Source organism: Barbatula barbatula (assembly GCF_947034865.1).
Source record: "Barbatula barbatula genome assembly, chromosome: 10".
NCBI classification, from domain to species: domain Eukaryota; kingdom Metazoa; phylum Chordata; class Actinopteri; order Cypriniformes; family Nemacheilidae; genus Barbatula; species Barbatula barbatula.
In genome coordinates this window covers 11,198,743-11,218,189 of record NC_136773.1, presented here as the reverse complement: position 1 = coordinate 11,218,189, position 19,447 = coordinate 11,198,743, and the positions used below count along the sequence as shown (strand labels likewise).

The 19,447-nt window shown below is 39.4% G+C and overlaps 1 protein-coding gene across 1 annotated transcript in view; it reads right to left on the bottom strand.

Moving 5' to 3' along the window:
- Window positions 1-488: 488 nt before the first annotated feature.
- LOC306899901 (protein Aster-B-like) overlaps window positions 489-19,447 on the bottom strand; it is a 37,517-nt gene continuing 18,558 nt past the window's right edge. The window contains exons 5-21 of the mRNA XM_079466482.1: window positions 17,181-17,201; window positions 11,992-12,076; window positions 10,720-10,823; window positions 10,438-10,533; window positions 10,282-10,362; window positions 9,591-9,706; window positions 9,323-9,494; window positions 9,040-9,229; window positions 8,317-8,460; window positions 7,390-7,508; window positions 6,772-6,914; window positions 6,559-6,662; window positions 6,206-6,406; window positions 6,029-6,119; window positions 3,804-3,911; window positions 3,545-3,668; window positions 489-3,463 (exon numbers count right to left, since the gene is read on the bottom strand). Of these exons, the coding sequence (XP_079322608.1) occupies window positions 3,374-3,463; window positions 3,545-3,668; window positions 3,804-3,911; window positions 6,029-6,119; window positions 6,206-6,406; window positions 6,559-6,662; window positions 6,772-6,914; window positions 7,390-7,508; window positions 8,317-8,460; window positions 9,040-9,229; window positions 9,323-9,494; window positions 9,591-9,706; window positions 10,282-10,362; window positions 10,438-10,533; window positions 10,720-10,823; window positions 11,992-12,076; window positions 17,181-17,201 (1,989 nt within the window). The 3' untranslated portion in view covers window positions 489-3,373. The remainder of the gene's footprint in view (window positions 3,464-3,544; window positions 3,669-3,803; window positions 3,912-6,028; window positions 6,120-6,205; window positions 6,407-6,558; window positions 6,663-6,771; window positions 6,915-7,389; window positions 7,509-8,316; window positions 8,461-9,039; window positions 9,230-9,322; window positions 9,495-9,590; window positions 9,707-10,281; window positions 10,363-10,437; window positions 10,534-10,719; window positions 10,824-11,991; window positions 12,077-17,180; window positions 17,202-19,447) is intronic.

The following is a 19,447-nucleotide window of genomic DNA, read 5'->3' as shown; positions in this document are numbered from 1 at the left end:
CGGGAGCTTCTTGCCTTGGATGTGCATCCCACAAATCTCCATCAACTGCAAGATGCTATCCTATCAATATGGGCCAACATTTCTAAAGAATGCTTTCAGCACCTCGTTGAATCAATGCCACGTAGAATTAAGGCAGTTCTGAAGGCGAAAGGGGGTTTAAACACAGTATTAGTATGGTGTTCCTAATAATCCTTTAGGTGAGTGTGTGTTGAAATGAAGTTGCGGCTTCAAAAGCTCAGCAAGTGACAAACTGATGCAGTGATTTTCCTAAAGGGTGCCCAAACTTTTGCATACCACTGTATATATAACCAAATTATATATAATATGCTATTGTATATACTAACAAAATCTGAAATAAAATGATCTGTATGTCTGCAAAATGGGTTTTTGATCAAAATAAAATATTGTAGATAATAAGAAATATCAGGTTTAAAGGTACACGACAATTAATAAAAGAAGCAATACAAGGTCTTTTCTCAGTTTTTTTTAATAATTGTTTTGTCATCTGTCTACTTAACATAGATCAGAAAGCCACTGAATCAGAGTCTCTATTAGACAGAGTTGTAGGTAGCGTGGAAACTGTGCACAGCACAGCTCTGTTTCCTATGTCAGTGTACACTGCAGATTTCATCATTGACAAAAAGTGCATATGGATTCATGTACAAATCGGCCTGGTCTAGGGAAAAAAGATCTTAAAACAAGTCAATGCTACACAAGTTGGTGAACAGATAAAAAAGCATCAAAATTATGTTGACTTGTGAGCTTGTCCAAAACACAAACATTGTTTGATTTAGTGTCAATAATGGAATAAGAGCGTACATTGGAAATGACTTACATTTATATAATGATCATTTGAAATCTGACATTGCATTGAAAATAAAAAATGTGTCTTTTGTCTGCATTGAGGCTGAATTTTGATTACCTAATCTCTAACCGTGACAGCACAATTTTCAGTTGCAAAACTTGGTCAAATCTTTGGTCAAATATGTCAAGAATTTGCTGCATAAAAACAAAATAATCAATGTCACAGAGCCATGTTCCATCTGTAAATACATAGTTTTTTTCAGCAATAAAAGAATAGGTGGACCACAGAAACATCATACAAATGTATTAAAAATAATTTCACATGAGGCATTCATGTACATACAGTACAGCGAACATGATTGTAACAGTGATTTCATTTGCTTTGTAAAATTACAGTAGTGCTCTTCATTTCCGAACAATTAGCAAGCAATCCATCTACACCATCATCTAAACACTGAAATAAAATCAAAACAGTGTTGCAGAATACGCAGTCTAATGCAAAAAAACTTCAACTAATCCTACTGTTATGATTTGTAAATGAAACATTTCATGATACATTTCGTTGCACTGTACTTGTATGTGTGTAATGACAATAAATTGAATCAAATCAAATCAAATCAAAATGAGAAGATTTTAATACAGAGATGCAACCAGTGAGAGAAAAGTCAGACCTGTATCTCAGTAGCTCAACTGCAAGAAATACCTGCTTCACTGAAGAGTGAAGAAAGGAACACTAAAGATCCTGATTCTCAAGTGATTTATAATTCATGACAAAATAACTTTCTCACATACATTCATCAATGCAACAACATCTTTTAGCTGGAGTGTAATGTCATGTCCGACCAGCAATGTGCCAGTAAACATACTTATATTAGGCTTTTTGTCATAAAATGTTCTCTTAACATCTTTCTTACATTGACCCCAATCTGCATAAAATGGGAAAAATTGCATTTCATATATAAATAATTTTACCATCTATAAATACTATATTTGGTTTAGGCTAGAGCACTTTTGCTCTATAAAAACGAAAAACAAAAAAACACAGTATATCATCACCACGTCTCATCTCTAACTTTGCTCTACCTAGATTAGATTGAACAGATGACAGAAATGGGCTTTCAGTGAACTTCATGTGCTGTTTCCTGCAGTGCACCGTCGCTCAACTCAAAAAAAAGAAAAAAGGGTGCCACAGAAGGAAACGTGTGTGAGCTAAAGATGTTCAAAACAGATCTGCCAAATTTTGACCGCTCAGCTTTCTGAAGCCAGGCAGATGTGTAAACAGACGCCCATTGGACTGAGCTACTGGGCAAGAAGAAAAGGCAGTTTGGCTTCATGTGCCAGTAGGAAGACACAAGACGTACAAAGTGGAATGATTTCAAACTTTTCACGAACACACTTGTACACATACATTCACCAAAATAGACATCACTTGTGAATATGCTTACGATACGCACACGCATGAGTGCGCATGCACACAATCACGTGTCAAACGTGCTTGTGCGTGTGGATGAAGAAAACGTTGTTTAATCAATATAAACTCTTTAGCCTTTCTAGAGCTTTGAGAATATTCCTATATGTACATAAATTAACAATAAATATATGCAATGATCTCTCTCTATTGAAATATATATTACATTTTGAATAAAGTGTATATTTGAAACATATTCATAGAATTTTCTACATCTTCAAATCAGAAGATCTCACAGTTTAGTAAATTCACCCGACTCCTGTCTGCGGTGTCCCTTTTCACATTTACTGGCCTGTCACAGCACTAAATAATGTGCATTCAACAAAAAACAAAGGTTTGTGGTAACGTCAGTGTTGTAATGTAAGCAAGGCAACGCAGTCAAGACGTCACATTCAGTTTTTCACATTTTCTGCATGGATTTTGAAGCAGATATCAGCGCTTATGGCCAAAATGTTTTTCATTGTTGGTCTGCCTATACCAATATTAGAAAACTTGATCTGTAGTGAATTGCGACATGAAACATTCCAGCTCGACATTATCAAGGAAACCAGCCCTGATAAACCATCATTGAGCTCGATATTATAATGTCATACACTGTGAAAAAGGGACACTGCAGCTTTACCATGACAGGTCAAACCAGGAGATTCAAGCCCTAAAATACAAATGTTTTATTTTCCTTGTTCTTTGTAAAAAACAATGAAATTATAACCACTTTAAAATAAGGGAGTGCGCTAAAGGGGGTATACATTTTAAGAGCATGCTCCTCATTTTTTTAGATATCCATTTCAGTTTGTTCCTCTGACCCGAGCATACACGTAACACATCCTCAGAATGAGAATCTGAAAGAAAAACCACTCGTTCCCACAATTCCACAGGTACAGGTGTCCGTTGGCTGTCCGTTTTGAACGGCCGGTGGCAGTAAATGGTCTCTTTCTCTTGTCGCCATCAAGTGTTTCTTTTGTTTGGTATGCATAGTCATACACGTAAATACGGGCCCTTTGTTTTTTGCCTGTCGTGGACTAGTACACACATTTGTAGACAGAGACTCACATACGTGGCTCTACATTGCACAGCGCGCCCTGGTGGCCTGGAGAGTAATTGTCAGTTATACCGACTCCTCTTTTCTTCTGAATCAGAGCTGTAATCCCGCAGTCCCACACCTTTCTGAAGACTCAGCAAGGAGTCTTTCATCTGTATGAAGACATATATACATTCACAAATTCTGACCATATTTAAATCACATCTGTGTGTGCGTGTGCGCGTGTTGTCTACCTGATCCAGTAACAGTACTGATGATTTGATGATCTCTTTCCATTTCTGCAGCTCTGCGTCGTGATAACGCTGCTGGGACTCCAGGAGCTGAGCCCATTCCACCTGAGTCTGCGGTAGTTTACTGCTAAAACACACATGAACACACAGATCCTTACAAACATAACACAGCAGAGCACAAAATATAAATAAACGTCTTAATATTATTGCCTAAAAAGAACATGCGATAAAAAGTCAGTGTATATGTGATTGTGTGTTGTACCTGTCATGTAAGCGTAAGCCCTTCCAGCTGGTGAGGCTCTGAGCAGAATACTCCAGCATCCAGAGTTTATAGAACAGCATGATATTCAGAAACACCAGCAGTAAGAGACTGCAGAAAACAAACACATGACAAAACTGAACATGGGCAGAGAAAATACCTCTATAATTCAGTGACTGAGTGATGTCATGGGTTGATGAAATTGTGATATGGGACACCCTATGGAACGGGTAAACGCTTAGAAGATATTTAGTCTCTGTGGTTTTGTGTCCATACATTTAAGTCAATGGGGGCCAATGTTGTTTAATTACTAATGTTTAAGAAGCCACCACAATCTCACTTTATCACAAACTTTCAAGAAAATATATATGCGTCAGTTTTTAATTGCATACAACTATTTTAATCTTACAGGTTTTAAATCATTAATTTACGGTACATTTGTTTATCTCAGATTATTTCACTCATTTGTCAGATTGCATTCTGTGATTGTCTTCTCTGTTATAACTGTGTGCTAAATGTACACTATGCTGTCTGGCTAGTTCATTGGGTTTTAGAATAGAGCTAATGCCAGAAAGTGGATGTGACGGAGAGAGAATACTGCTGAAAGCTACTAAAATGGAATGTTAGGAATGGGATATTGTCAGCCCAATATTTGATTTCAGTAAAGGAATGTACCTTACACAGATCCTAAGGTCAGCCGCAAAAGACAAAAGAAAATAAAATCAGCTAAGTATAAAATATAACAAAAACATAAAAATACACTGTGACAGTTCGCCCAAAAATGAAATTCTGTCATCATTTACTCCAGTGGTTCTCAACCTTTTTTGAGTAGTGGACCCCATCGTATCTCAAACCATCCTCTGGACCTCCAAAAACCTGCACAACTTAAAATTACACCTGAACATTTAATGGTTTTTAGTTTACACATTAATCACAATTCAACTTCTAACAGGAATGCGAGGAGTTGGCCAACTTGCCCTGACGTGCACCAGACCAGACGCATTCCTTCAGTGGCGTAACTTTGTTTTGAAAAGTGGTGGGGACGAAAACAATTAATACTTCAATAAATTGTTTCTGTAATAACTCAATTGCCTACTCGGCTTTTTGACTCCAGCCCTCACAGTATGTGGTTCACTTGGCTGTTGCTGTGCATTACACTTTAACTAGACATCACACACTTGCCGACATTTTGAAAGTTTCAGATAGAAACACACTAACTGATCAAATCTGCAGACTGGCACAGACTTTCTGCAACAAGTCCAGACTGAAAATCTGTGCAAAATTTTAGTGTATTTTCGCCTTAAGTGATCTAACAAAGATGTGGAAAAGTGCTTAGCACCACGTAAGGGTCCGAGTAGACGTAGGCACTTTGAGAAATGGTTGTAAGATCTAATTTAGTACGGTTTCTATGCAACATTTTATAAATGAGGCCCCTGATGAGATGAAACTAATGCCATTACGCTTTATTGCCTAGAGCTACGCTCATTGATATGGTAAAGGTTGTGCTTAAAAATAAGGCTAGTTTGACTTCATGCAGCGGTGCGCAGAACCACCTGGCTTATGACATCAAAGTACCGCAAGAGCAATTCAAAAGCAAACAGGGCAGTCGACTCTCTCGCTGTGCTGCTGACCGCTCGAAATGACGTCGTATGACGGGCGTGTTTGAGTCAGAAATGCGCAGAAGCTGCGCAATAGGCTATATTTCAATTGACTTGGTTTACATGAACCAGTCAACTAATTTGACTGCATGAGCCGACTCGTTTGATTTTTAACTGCGTCTGGTGGGTGTTACTTTCAAACCCTGAATGAAAGATTCTACGGACCCCCATTTATGCCACGGACCACTAGGGGTCTGCGTACCCTGGTTGTGAAATACTGATTAACTCTCCCTCTTGACATTTCAAACCTTTATGACTTTCTTTCTTCTGCAGAAAAGAAAAGAAGGTATTTTGAAGAACAGCAGTATCAATTGACTTTCTCTTGTATGGATACAAAACCAATGGGATTCAACGGGTACCACCATGGTTCGGTTACTAGCGTTCTTCAAAATATCTTCTTTTGTGTTTTGCAGTCATACAGGTTTGACAAGAGGGTAAATGATGACAGAATTTTCATTTTTAGCTGAACTATTAAGTAATGTTATTAAGTAAATAAAAATGTGACAGACTAAGTAACAGTTTTAGTACTAGCTACTACAGAATAAAAAGAGGAAGATGTTTGGTACTCACACAAAGCTGATGATGAGTAATGGTTTGGAGAGATTGCAGAAGACTCCACCCCCTGACGTGTGCTCAGGGATGTGTTTTGTCTGGGTGGATCCTGTGGGTAGAGCAAATGCAAATCAAACCCAGTGAAACTGCACTTGGGAACAGACTGTGAGATTTTGGATGTGTGCATAAACAGACCTGCCACGTGTTTGATGCGTTGGACGACATCTTCATCTGTTGGTGTGGTAACAGGGCTGAGGGTCTCATCTAGATGGGCCGTCCGGAGGTGTGCAAGGGGTATTTTTCTTCTCCTCAGGGTGGAGTTCTTCAACGCTTTAGCTTTAGGAGACGGCCTTTGGGACTCTATTTGAGCATCCTCCATCTTTGCCAACTCCAGCTCTGACAAAGCAAAGCATTTTTATGTGAAGTGGTATTTAATTTTTCAAAAGAGTACATTATATATGGGTGTGGCCCAACATCAGTGTTAAAATGTAACGGCTTAAAGTGGTTATGGGTGGAGCCAAACTTAAGATGTTCAGATGATGTCCTACCGAGGCTTTTAAAGTTCTCATTCAGCCCGCTCCAAAAGTTCTTCTCAATGAAACTCTTCACCAAACTCCAAGGTTGTTTTCTGTATCTAAGTTCTGTTGAAATCCTGAAGACCAGATGAATCAAATCACAGTCCATTAACACTCGTGTAACATACTTGTGAATCGAATAAAAGCACAGAAGCTGAAGGATGGTATCGTCTTGTTCCTCATTACCTCAGCCGACACTTGTTCTTTGCCACGCGTGTTAGCATGTAGCGGTTCATGGTGTAGAAGTAGTCATGATACGGCACGTCGTGAGTAATGACCTCTGCATCGATAATGTAACACTCGCTCTCCTGACTGGCCTTATACAGAGTCTAAATTAGAGAGAAATTGCATTTTCAACATACATTTATTGGTACTGGTTTAAATGGAAACTAAAATGAATGAATGAGGCATTAATATTGCTGTACACCCAAAGCGTTTTACATTCATATGAGGTTAATGGTGTAAACGGGCATGCCATGGATTCTATTGGTGAGGTGTTATCTGGCCGATGAATCCTATTGAAATAATGTACAAATAGCATTGCCAAAGGATTTTTTTTATGGTTTTAATGGAAAAAGCTAATAGTTCATAATCGTATTTTAATGGAAATCATTATAATGTCCGTGATGTTATATACTGGATTTCTATATTTTTTTCTTTTAGCATGGAAGCTCAGGGATACCCATGTTCAAGTGCCAACTCCTGTCCCCCCCTTTCTCCCACAAGTTTACTGTCATCCTCTCTAGCATCCTGTCAATAAAGCCATACAAATGAAAGATCTAAAATAATAAATAATGATCTCACCTGAGTTTCAGTGACAGTAGCTGTTTTAGGGGCAAGTGGGTTGGACAGGGAGATGGTGTACATGATCTCCCTCGTCTGGTCACCTGCCTCCTCCCTCTTCCAGGGGTGAAACACAACATCTGTGGATGGAAATGTATATATTTTACATCGCACGACCCACCGTATTAATTATAGCTATAATTATACCCTATTTCTTCATTGGATACATGTTTACTTAACTTTTTATTAAAATGAGCTTTTTTCTATTTCATCAGTACTTCATGTTTCGATAATAAAGTGGGATGGATAGTATGCATATTTGGCATGCTGTCACGGAGCTAGGGCTCTCCCCGAACTCAGAGCAACCGCCCCTTGACCGGGGAGAGTAGTGTGTGCCCGAACCCGGACAGAAAAAGATGCAATTGGTGCGGGACAGCAGCCGGAGCAACATATCCCCAAAAGTGGCTGGCTTCAGTTGGCGAGGTGCTGGCCCAGCTTTGAGCCAAGGAAAGAAGATAAGGCTTTAGTGAAGCAGGCACTACTTTGGCCTCAGAGAAGAGGACTGGGCTTCTGAGCAGGGAAAAGTTAGAGAATGGCAGGCTGTAGGAGTGGTGGAAAGCTTTGAAGCTCCTCCGTGTGGTTAGGTAGGATTGGAGGGAAAGTCCTGGGGAAAACGGCTTGGAAGATGGAGTCGAGGGAGGCATTTCGTGGCGCTTTTCCACTGCATGTTACCATCAGATTTAGTACAACTTGGCTCAGTACAGCTCACTTCACTTCGGCTCAGTTCGGCTCAAAACTTTTATTCTGGATGTGTTTAATCGCGATTAATCGTTTGACAGCCATTGTTTTTAACATTGAAAATGGATTATTATTGCAGTCTTTATTTATTATATTATCTATAGCTAATAACAAATAAATAATATAACTGGTTTTGAAAGTGTCTCTCACCTGTGAATCTCCTCTGTTCCATAAAGTCAGTCATGAACTGCGACTCAGTGAAGAGAATATCATACAGTTTATCAACACTGAACTTATACACTTCATTAATGTACTGACGGCCATTCAGATCTTCGTGGAATGCTTGAATTTCATCTAAAGAGTACACATACAAACATATATTTTTTTTTACAGTAATAAAGTAAGATAATAAACAGGTTTACATTATGTGTAAGCTGTCAAATTGTGCCCAATCAAATGTGTATGACACATTGAGACTTCATGTCCCGATGATGTTGTTTCTGACTATTTACATGTATTTAATAACTAAATTACAAACAAATTGATATTGATTTCAGTCTATTGAAAAACATTTTATATGATTTGATAATGTATAAATGTGCTCCTAAATAAAGCGTATTCATTTGACACATTTCTCTACAGCAGTGTTTCTCATACCGGTGGTCGTGGGGACCGAAAATGGATCCAGATTATGTGGCATTTTATGATTTAGCATACAGTTTATGCTATTTCAGCATTGTATAGCTAAATATGTCATTGATTTAATTACATTATTTTCAATTCAAGTTTAAGATTATATATCTTTACTTGGAAAGTTTGAGAACCACTGCTTTACACAATGTGTAGATTTTCCTTATCATTAAAATGTCATCTTTTATCAATTTGATCACTCCGAGATATAATAAAAACATATGACTGTGTATTTGACAGAACCTTCATCAGTCACAGAAGAATCACTGAGGTCGGTGGGAATATCCTCATTGTCATTGAAGTCGAGGGAGGGCGAGGGCGCTGGAGCCAGAGGGCTAGCCGGCTCAGAGTTCCCCTCCTCGTCCAGCAGAGGAAGAGGCAGCAGATCGCTGTCAGGTAGGCAGTCCGTGTACTCCTCGGCTCCAATGTCAAACTGCGGCCAACAGGGGTGCACTTTAAAAAATCTGCTGCTCAATGATATAGTGTATTGTGAAGTATGTATGAATGTACTGTTTTGTATACTCACAGACAGTGGTGAGTCAGTGCTGCTAGGAGGTGTGGTGGAGGTGATGGTGGAGTGGGTGATGGATCTCTTGTGTGCAAGAGGAGAACTGTTGTCCAGTTTGTTCTCACCGCTGCTCTTAGATGAGTTATCATTGCTGACCTCGTTCTCTTCGGCTGGGATCTCCTCACAATACCTAAATCAAACACACACACACACACACAATGTAAGGGTATAGGAGCTTATTCACAATGAATGCATATATGTACTGTATGTGTCCAGAGTGTCTCACCCCATGGTGTTGAAATCATCATCGGGGGGGACGTAGTCTTCATCATCACTGGTGAGTCCCAGCTCATTGCCATAGCATTGATGTACAAAGTGCCAGAGTTCTTTAGGGCAGAGTGGCTTCGGACAGACAGAACAAAGAGCATGAACTGAAAAATCTATACCCCACATGCTTTGGATAAAAACGTCTGCCAAAAAAGGGATAGTTCACCCAAAAATGAAAATCTGTCGTCATTTACTCACCCCAGTTTGTTCCAAATCTGTATAAATGTCTTTCTTCTGCTAAGCACAAAAGAAAATATTGGGAAGAATGCCAGTAAGCAAACAGATCTCATCCCCCATTTACTGCCATAGTAGGGAAAGTCAATGAGGGATGAGGTCGGTTTGGTTACTGGCATTCCACCGAATATCTTCCTTTGTGTCTAACAGAACAAAGACATTTATACAGGCTTGGAATCATCTGAGGGTGAGAAAATAATGACAGAAATGTCATTTTTAGGTGAACTATCACTTTAATACTTAGATTAGAGCCAACTCAAAAACGGCACATCTGATGTCATTTAATATGATTTATAGTCCACTGATCACATGGGTGGGCTTACAATTAGTGATAAGATCATTTGAAATAACTTGCTCCGTGAACATTAAAGGATGCATGATCAAATGTAGTGATATCCATTACAAACCACTGATACCTTATCCAGCAGTGCATTCTGCCAGAGTCTGAACATCATCATGTACGTTCTGTCCCTCGCACCGAACGATGTGAAAAAGTGCTGAAGAGGAAAAAAAGAGAACAGGTAACAGGTGTTGTTTAATGGAGGCTGTCTGTGGTGTCTGAGGTCTCTCACCTTCTCAGTGTCTGTGCACACCTGAATGGCATTAGGAATGAGACGCGCCGTTTTCTCTTTCGTCATGGAGCAGATGTCTTTCAGCCGCACTGTGAGCTGCACACATGTACACACCGTCAACAAAACACAACCCGCTTCTTAATGTCAAAAAGCTCAACTGATATACTGTAGCACCACCACGATGGGTTTGATTCCCAGTCAACACACAAAATAACAGACTGTACATCCTTCTGAAAAAATGTAATATATAAATACTACAAAGCAAAATTTAATAAAACATACCAGCGTCTCCCAGCGAAAGATGTTGCTGTAAAAACAGATCCAGTTTTCGGAGAGGTAGAGACGGCCCTGCAGGAGGATATCCCGCTGAAGAGCGCACGAGTAGTCTGCCAGCAAGAGGACAAGGTCAACAGATGTCATTCCAAATCCACCAGTCACTCGTTCAAGACAAACAAGCAAATCACAATGCAAAACAAGTAACGCTGTTGACGTCTCTATCTCTACATATACACAACAGAGTTCCAGAGGTCAAGGGTCTCACTTTATAGACTCAGTGTTGACACAACAGGAAAAAAATAAATACAATACACATTTTCAGTGTTCAGCATTACTAGGTGTATTGTGGTCATTCCAGTCCAGTCTTTGTTGGATTCAACACAATCATATCTGAGGAGTGACAAAGTCATCCAACAGCAATGTGCAAGACTGACAGCATGACAAGGCACATGAAAACTGTGATAAAAATCCAGCTTATCTCATAAAGAAATACATGTTGGAACTTTTTCTAAATACATGTAGAGATATTACTGTTGTGTTGCTTAAAAGTGAATATGATTTATTTTGCAGCATTTGAGGTCTAAAAAAATACAAGAGTGTCTTCTCTCTAATTTTGATCTTGATTTTGATTTTGACACATTTTTATTTGACATTTGCGAGAAATATTGTTAGTAGTTTACAGAATGAAACAAAAATGATAATTTAATCTAAAAACACCCCTAGAAACATTTAATTCTGAAACACTGAAAATAATTGTAAAATGTTTTTTATAAGTATAATAAGAAAACATCAGAAATGTCATTACTAACTTTTCATTTCTTCAGTTCTGAAGCACCATTGACTGTCATAGTAGGACAAATGTAAATGGTCAAAAGTGCCCCAGAACTGTTTGTTTTCCTACATTCCTCAAAATATCTTCTTTTGTGTTCATCAGAACCAAAAAATTACTAACATTATTTTCCTACTATGGCAGTCAATGGTGTTTCAGAAGTGTTGGTTGCAAACCTTACTCTGAAATATCTCTCTTTGTGTTCAACCGAACAAAGAAATGTATACATGTCTGGAACAACTAGAAGTGAGTAATTCATGACACAATTCTCATTTTTGAGTGTCCCTTTAAGTGGCTGTATGAAGTCAGTTTCCTTTTAAGTCCATACAGGTGTCAAGTTTTACTTAGAAATGTGCTTGTGCTATCCGTTTGAACAAATATACACTACATTCTTACGTCTACAATGCTCTTTCTTCCAATACTCGTACATTGTAATTGAGATTTCATACCCACGATAAGACGTTCTGTGTCTGGCAACTGCTTAAAGAGCTTCCTGAAGTCTTCGTTGCGTTGCTTATAAGTTGGACTGAGTACCTACAAAACAAATGAATCAATAGGTAAGAAACAGCAGCATAGCCAAACATCCAAACTCAACAAACATTCACTTTTTTCATTTGTCCATGCGAGTCAAACGCTGGTTTAGCTTTGCCATGCAGCAGCCTGAGTTGATCCATGATGAGTCCATTCCCATTGCACAGCTGAAGCCAGCCGACTCATCTAACATCGCTTTTCATTTAAAGACACATGCTAGACTCCTACTGAAGAACAAACACACACCTCAATGACACAAAAACCCAACGACATTCACTATCTTTTTCGCCCTTGGACACTGTCTTTTTGTCAGAACGATTTTCGGTTCCCAGCTTGTGACTATGTAGCTAGTTCTTATGAATTTGTACAATGCAAAGTGTTAAAAACTTGTAGAAATGATTAGAAAAAGCTATAAAAAAGCCCCAAAATAAAACAGATAATTAAAACACGACTGTAAAAAAGATCTTGAACTAATATGTATTTCTATGTATTTCACAAGATTCCTGACTCACAGCTGGTATTTCCTCATCCTGGTAAGGGTTTGCTCTTGAACCCCATAGCCAGTCTTGATTCCAGTCTGAACCCTGAATCAACCACCCGGCCAAAGCCTCCTCCAGCTCCAAGAGGGTCTCCCATTCCTCCCGAGAGCTAAGAGACAAATCCATGTTTGTGTTTCTGTCCTCACCACAGCCGCTGTCTCGATCGAGGATCAATAAGTTCATCAATGAAACTTCAGGTTGTGAGATTCCTCAAGATTAACATCAATTGTGTGAACAGACACTGATCTCAAATCCAGACACTCCTCCGGTGGGTTTGTGGTTGTCTGTAGGCTATCGCAGATCTTCTGTGTGTGAGTATTGGTTTCTTCTGACTAGCGTCACATGATTCCAGTCTGCTTCATAAAAACAGGCTCACACGCAAGTGCCCTTTAGTAACCTCGACAGACAGATAGTGTATTATGCTGCCGGTTGTTCCAGTCTGTGGGGAAAGTGTTTGTGGCGTGAAATATTCAATTTTGGTTCTTCGACTATAAACACTTCACTTATGTTTCTTTTATGCAGGCTTTTTCAAACAGTAGTCACTTCCAAATGAATTGTCAGCTCTTCTTCTGCTTATTGGTTGCTGGTCTTCAAACGTGTCGAAGGATTTTCGAGAGGTGAGATCATCTACATCAAATACATAAGATATTCAGGATAAAAGTGTCAAAAATGTCCCATTGATATCAACTGGATCCCTTCGGTTTCTAACGCTTCGTTCGAATCACACAAAACCAGGCTCGGTTCTCTCTTATTTGTGTTGTCGTGAACCTAAAGATAACCCAAAGCGTGACATCTGATCCACAGCAGTCCTGAGCCTGAGAAGGAATTCTGCTTTCGCAAGCGCCAAGAAGTATTCTCTCACCCGATATGTACATACAGATCATCCGTAAACCAAGGAGATATAGATTGTTGCTTCTGTGAAGGTATGGAAATGAATCTCAATAGTCGCATATGCCAAATCGAAATCAAGGTCTTGATCAGTAATTTTTGAACAGAACAGATCAGAACCTGAGGTGATATGAAGCTCTCTGGATGACGGTCTGCTATGCTGGAGAATGTATCTGTGTGTGTTTATCTGTAAGGATGAGTATGTAAAGGCAGTTACATATTAACAAATTGAGTAAATATTGTGCGCTGCCTGTGGCTGGTACCAAGACAAAGGGGTGTGACAACTCCAATAATGGCATCTCTGTCTCTCTCTCGCTCCCCCCCGCTCTCTCTCTCACACACATGTTGCTTTTTATCCTTTTGACATCCAAGAAGAAAATATTTAATTAAATTCTTTCATGATTGTCAGATTGTTCATTGTCAGAATTAACTGACATTTCTTCCATGGTTTTAAATAACTATGTGAATATAGACGCACAAGGCTAGCTCCTCTGTCTTCATCATTTCCTCCTTTATCTCTTTATTCTCTTTATCTTCTGTGTTATCTGGATTATATATTATTTCTAAAAACTACTAATAGATTTTGAAGAAATACAGTCTGAGAATTCTGCTGGTCATTTTCTGTTGATCTATGACTCAGTTTTTTATCAGGTGACAATCAAAAGTCTTTTAATATAGTACTGTACCAGTCATTTAATCATTACCATTATCGCACCATTATATTTATTTATATGAATGACAAACAAAAACCAAACCCAAATAAAATATGCTCATTTACAAGTGTAATGCACATGAAGAATTGATTCCCCCAGGATATAAAGAATATCAGGATTCATTTCCTTAACATAATGACGACATGGTCATGACTTACTGTATCACAATCCAAAGTTAAAATGTGTACGAAACGGAAGTAGAGCTGATTTTTGCAGTACTGTATATTTAAGAACTACAACCCTGCAGCGTAAACATACGTGACGTGGCCCAAACTTAACTTCTGGTAGACCTCCACAAAAATATCATTAACTGTTAAGTAGTTTTAATTGAATTGATATGCACAAAATATTATTATTAATGAATATAAATATTAAATTAAACATAAAAATAAGTTATTATATTGTAACCAAACACACTTTGGGCCAGGCGCAGGTGTCCGATGAAATCGTCTATAGTTAATACTAAACATGGCGCAAGCCCTAATGTTGTTTGTGCATAAAAAAACAAGTGATCATAGCTTCATTCAGGGTTTTGGATCTTCATTCAGTTAACCTTCAAAATCCATTCAAGTGCAATGAGCTTCTGTGAGGAATACCCATAAGTCTTTGCAGCATTATAAACCCTAACGCAGCACAACTGGCCAGTCACCATTCACTGCAATGGTCAAGAATTCATGACAATATAAAGAAACTTGTCAATCCTGATTTCCAGCCCAATATCTGGGATGGTTCAGAGTCAGACACCCCATCGCACTATTGAGACTGTGTTATTGAATCTCTAATGCTGCCATGCAGGTATTCATGTCATGCATTCAAATTAGTGCAGTGAATAAAGTTCACTGGGTAACTTCATAATTGATCATAAGAACTAGCTGGTGAGAATTCATTACCCCATGAAATAAATAAAATCATATCTCTCAAATTTAAGGGACGTTTTAAGACATTTTTGGAGACGAGAAATAATAATAGTTCATAGATATATCAAAGATTTCCATTGGAATATTCGGTGCAAATTATTAAAGACCACATTATGTAAGCTCGAACACTATCAACATTATTGAGTATCAACATTATTGTTTAGTTAATTTAATGTTAATTTGATAGGGATTTTCTTAAAATGACCCAACTAAATCAAACATAAATGTTAAATAATTGATGACTTATCTTACACCCGTAGGTAAATTATTTTGGCCTCCATGCTAGTACATTATAACAACACAGGAAAGTGAACAGCGTTTTTATGATTTCATGGGGTCTATAATGAAAGTGTTATGATTCCACTATTTGTTTAGCACATACATGAAGCCATCGCCAACACTACAGAAGCCTCAAAGGCTCATTTCAGACATCATTTTTGTACTGCACTTTAGTACGGAAAGGAGTTTTGTGAGAGACATTTTTAGTAAGGAGACAGGAGGAGTTGAGGGCTGTAAAATCATGCTTACTCTGAGGATGTGCTGTCTCTCATGCTAAAGAGGCAAAGAGTGATAGAGACGAAGCAGACAAATAGAACCACAAAAAAAGGGTTACATTAAGGGAAAATACTGTGGAATAAACAACCGAGAATCTGAAGGAAAACTACCCCCTCTTGTGGCTAAACACATTTTGAAATTACCATCTGTTGCGCTCTAAAACACAACATCTTGAGAACATGTACTGTACAGAAAGTGACTTTGTGTTTCTTTGATTGTATTAATCATAGAGTAGTACAAAACTAAGATGTGTAAATGTCTGACACCGTGCAAGAGACAGTTAACTGTGATCTATCATGTTGTTGCAGAGATGTGAAAATGAGGAAACTGACAACAAGATGTAGATAAGACTCAAGGGTTAGATACGATTTTAAAGCTGAAAGTGTCATAGTAACACAGATCTGATTTAGTAAGGGATAATGTACGGCCAGCCGGTTGTTATCGCCGAAATAAGCCCTTATAGACTTGTATCACACTGAAGGGGCTTATTTCGCGATTACAGCGGGCTGTTTTCACATTATCACGCTTATTACGCGGCTACTTGGCACATGAAAAAAAACCTGGACATGACATGCGAATGTAAAATATTTTATAAGCACATTTGTACCGATTGCAGACCTTCCATGAGGAAAAGCCGTTTACTTTGGGTTTTATGGTAAGAAACGACATTCACGTGTCACGAACAGGGAATTTGGTTTAATCATTTGCATATGTAATGTCATACATTATACAATATGTTATTAAAAGACATATTTATATTTAATTTGTCAAAAAACCTGTGAAAATGATTTGCTGCATCCGTTTTTCCGTGTGTTATTAGTTTTGAGGGGTTGGTATATGGGAATAACAAACCTGCAAATGTCGCGACTGGCCAATCAGAATCAAGCATTCCAACGAGCCGTGTAATAACACAAAATAATAGTTCACCAGGTTCACCAGGAACATTAAAATACAAAATATCTGATGCACACAAACACACATACGAATACTGTGCAGTGCTTACAGTTATTAGACCACCTGCTATGGTAAAATGATTTCAGAAATCAGTCAAAAAGTTGTACTACAATTTAATCATTAATTAACATTAATTAAGCAGATAACAAACTTAAACAACTAGATCTTTATTTACGTTTTTACATTCAAATTTGAGCCGGCAGATTCAACTTTTCTTCATAAGAAGTCAAGCATGAACCCATTATAACATCCTTTTTATTAAGGACAGCAAATACTGTAATTGGCCATCTGAATAAAACATTTATAAAGTCCTTTCTTGCAAAACAGCATGTGAGACAACAATAACTATATTTAAGCATTAGAAATATGTGACTACAAGTTGTGGCACAAACCTTACATTGGGCAGTGGTCCTATAAATTTGTTAAGCACTGTATAACTATAATACATTAGAATATCTAATATATATATTTAAAAAAACACACATAAAAACACATGCACTATGCAAGTATGTATATTACCAATAAAGAAACTGTGACTTACATTGTACCAGCTCTGGCTTTTCTGAAAGAGAAGGAGAGGGAAACTATTAGGAAGCGTAAAAGAGTGACCAAGCAAATCATTAAGTGCGTACAGCCGATGTGTTTATTTACAGACTGTGAGCTTTGGCCAAGACATGTGGCAGCTGGCGAGGTCTGATAGAATGACATTTCCCCTGACAGGATAATAACACACATATACATCGTCTGACCTTTCCACAAATACATTCAAACAAACACGGTTAAATGAGAGCTTTAGGGCAGTAATTTATTGGGAATAAGACAAATTCACACCAGGGTGAATCAAAATAGCAACATAAAAAGACGTTTGAGGATGTAATGTTGAGGATGTAAGTCCGAAGCGCACAGTAGGTGTAATCTTTCCTGCTCCGACGTCGTGAACGGCGGAGGGCTGAAGGCCTCAAAAACCATCAGAATGGAACTTTAGGCAGATAACTCGGGTGAGGATGCAAAATAGCTTAGACCATCCCAGGGGCAAACATTAAACAGGACGGCGAGGTCGAGAGTGTCCCCAATTCTCTTCAGAGAGGTGATTGCCATTAGAAAAAACATTTTAATGGTCAGAAGCCTGATAGGTGCTGACTCCATAGGTTCAATAGGCGCACTAACCAGACCCTCGAGCACTATTGCTAAGTCCCATGATGGCACAGTCTGTCTAGAAGGAAGCACTCCGACACTGAAACAATCTGGCAGTGACTCTGGCAGTGCACCAACTGTCAAATAACGCTCCATTTAAGGGGGTAGCTCCTTCTAGTGGAGGGAGCCCTAGTACTTAGAATAATCTCGGGTGGATGCCCAGCACCTTCAGGGACCAGGGATGGAGATTCCAAAGCACTGGACGAGCGTGAAGTATCGCCCCTTGTGCTTCAGACAGGAGAACCTTCCTGACGCCGATCGCCCATAGCGTGTCGTTGAGGAGGGATAGTAGGTTCGAAAACCAGATTCTAGTTGGCCAACGGGGAGCTATCAATAAGAGGCGAGACCCCTGTTGACAGACCTTTGCCAGGACTCCCGGGAGCAGAGCTATAGGAGAATATGCGTAAAGACGCACGTATGGGTACAGACCCAGGGGAGCTGGATAACTCAGAGAGAAGTAGAGGGGGCATTGTGCTGTCTCCTGCGTAGCAAAGAGGTCAACCTATGCTTCGTAAAATCTTTCCCAGATTTGTCTGACTATCTTGGGGTGGAGTTTCCATTCCCCGTTCATCATAGCTTGTCTTGACAGCAAGTCTGCTCCCTAATTCATATGCCCCGGGATGTGAATCGCTCTGATGGATAGGAATTTTCTCTCAATTTTCCCCCAATTTGTTCAGGTGGCGCAACCGCAGCCCACCCTGGTGATTTATGTACGAGACTACTGATGTGTTGTCCACCCGCACTAGGACATGGTTGCCTCGTAAATCGTGGAAGAAGTATTTCAGGGTCAGAAATACAGCCATCATTCTGAGGCAAATTATGTGCCAATCGAGAAGATGACATCTCCAGATTCCTTGGGCTGGACGGCCATTTAAGACCGGACTCCAACCCGTGAGGGATTGGGTATGTGCAGGGTGACAAGGCTAGGCCGAATGAAATAACCCGATACTGGTAAGCTTCGCCCCCGAAAGCGAACCTCAGGAATCTTCTGTGTTGTGGCAAGATCTTTATGTGAAAGCCTTTGGCTACAGTCGGTTCTACCCATGGAGAGATACCTTGAAGTAGCTTCCACGCTGCCAGTTTCTCTGAAAGGGGTATCAATGTCGACACCTTGTCTAGTTTGGGGGATGCCAGACATTCAGCGTCCTGATTCGTGGCAGGAGACGACCGAAAATTTTGCTTTTTTTAGACCACTAATCCCGAAATGCTGGAAGTGGTGGAGATTGCAAAGCTGCCCTGTGAGGGTGCCGGAGAGGAGCCTCTAATTTCTCTTGGAAATTTTACGCACACCTCCCTGGGGGCACAGTCCCGGGCACACAAATATCAGGGGACAAAAATGGCACCTCATCAATCATCCCACCTGTGTTAACATTATCCAGCAGGTCAGCCTGGTATGCCTGAAAAAAAATGGAATGGTGTGCAGGGCAGCACCAGCCTGACCCGCTGCCTGAAAAGCCTTCCCCACATGAGCGAAGATGTAACTCTACAAGGCTTGGTGGGGAGAGAGGGCTTTTTCAGGAACGATGATGTTCCAGGGGAGAGATAGCTAGCCAGTGTCTCTTCCACCCGGGGCATTATCGTGTACCCCGCGGTCTCACGCCAACGATGTTCGAA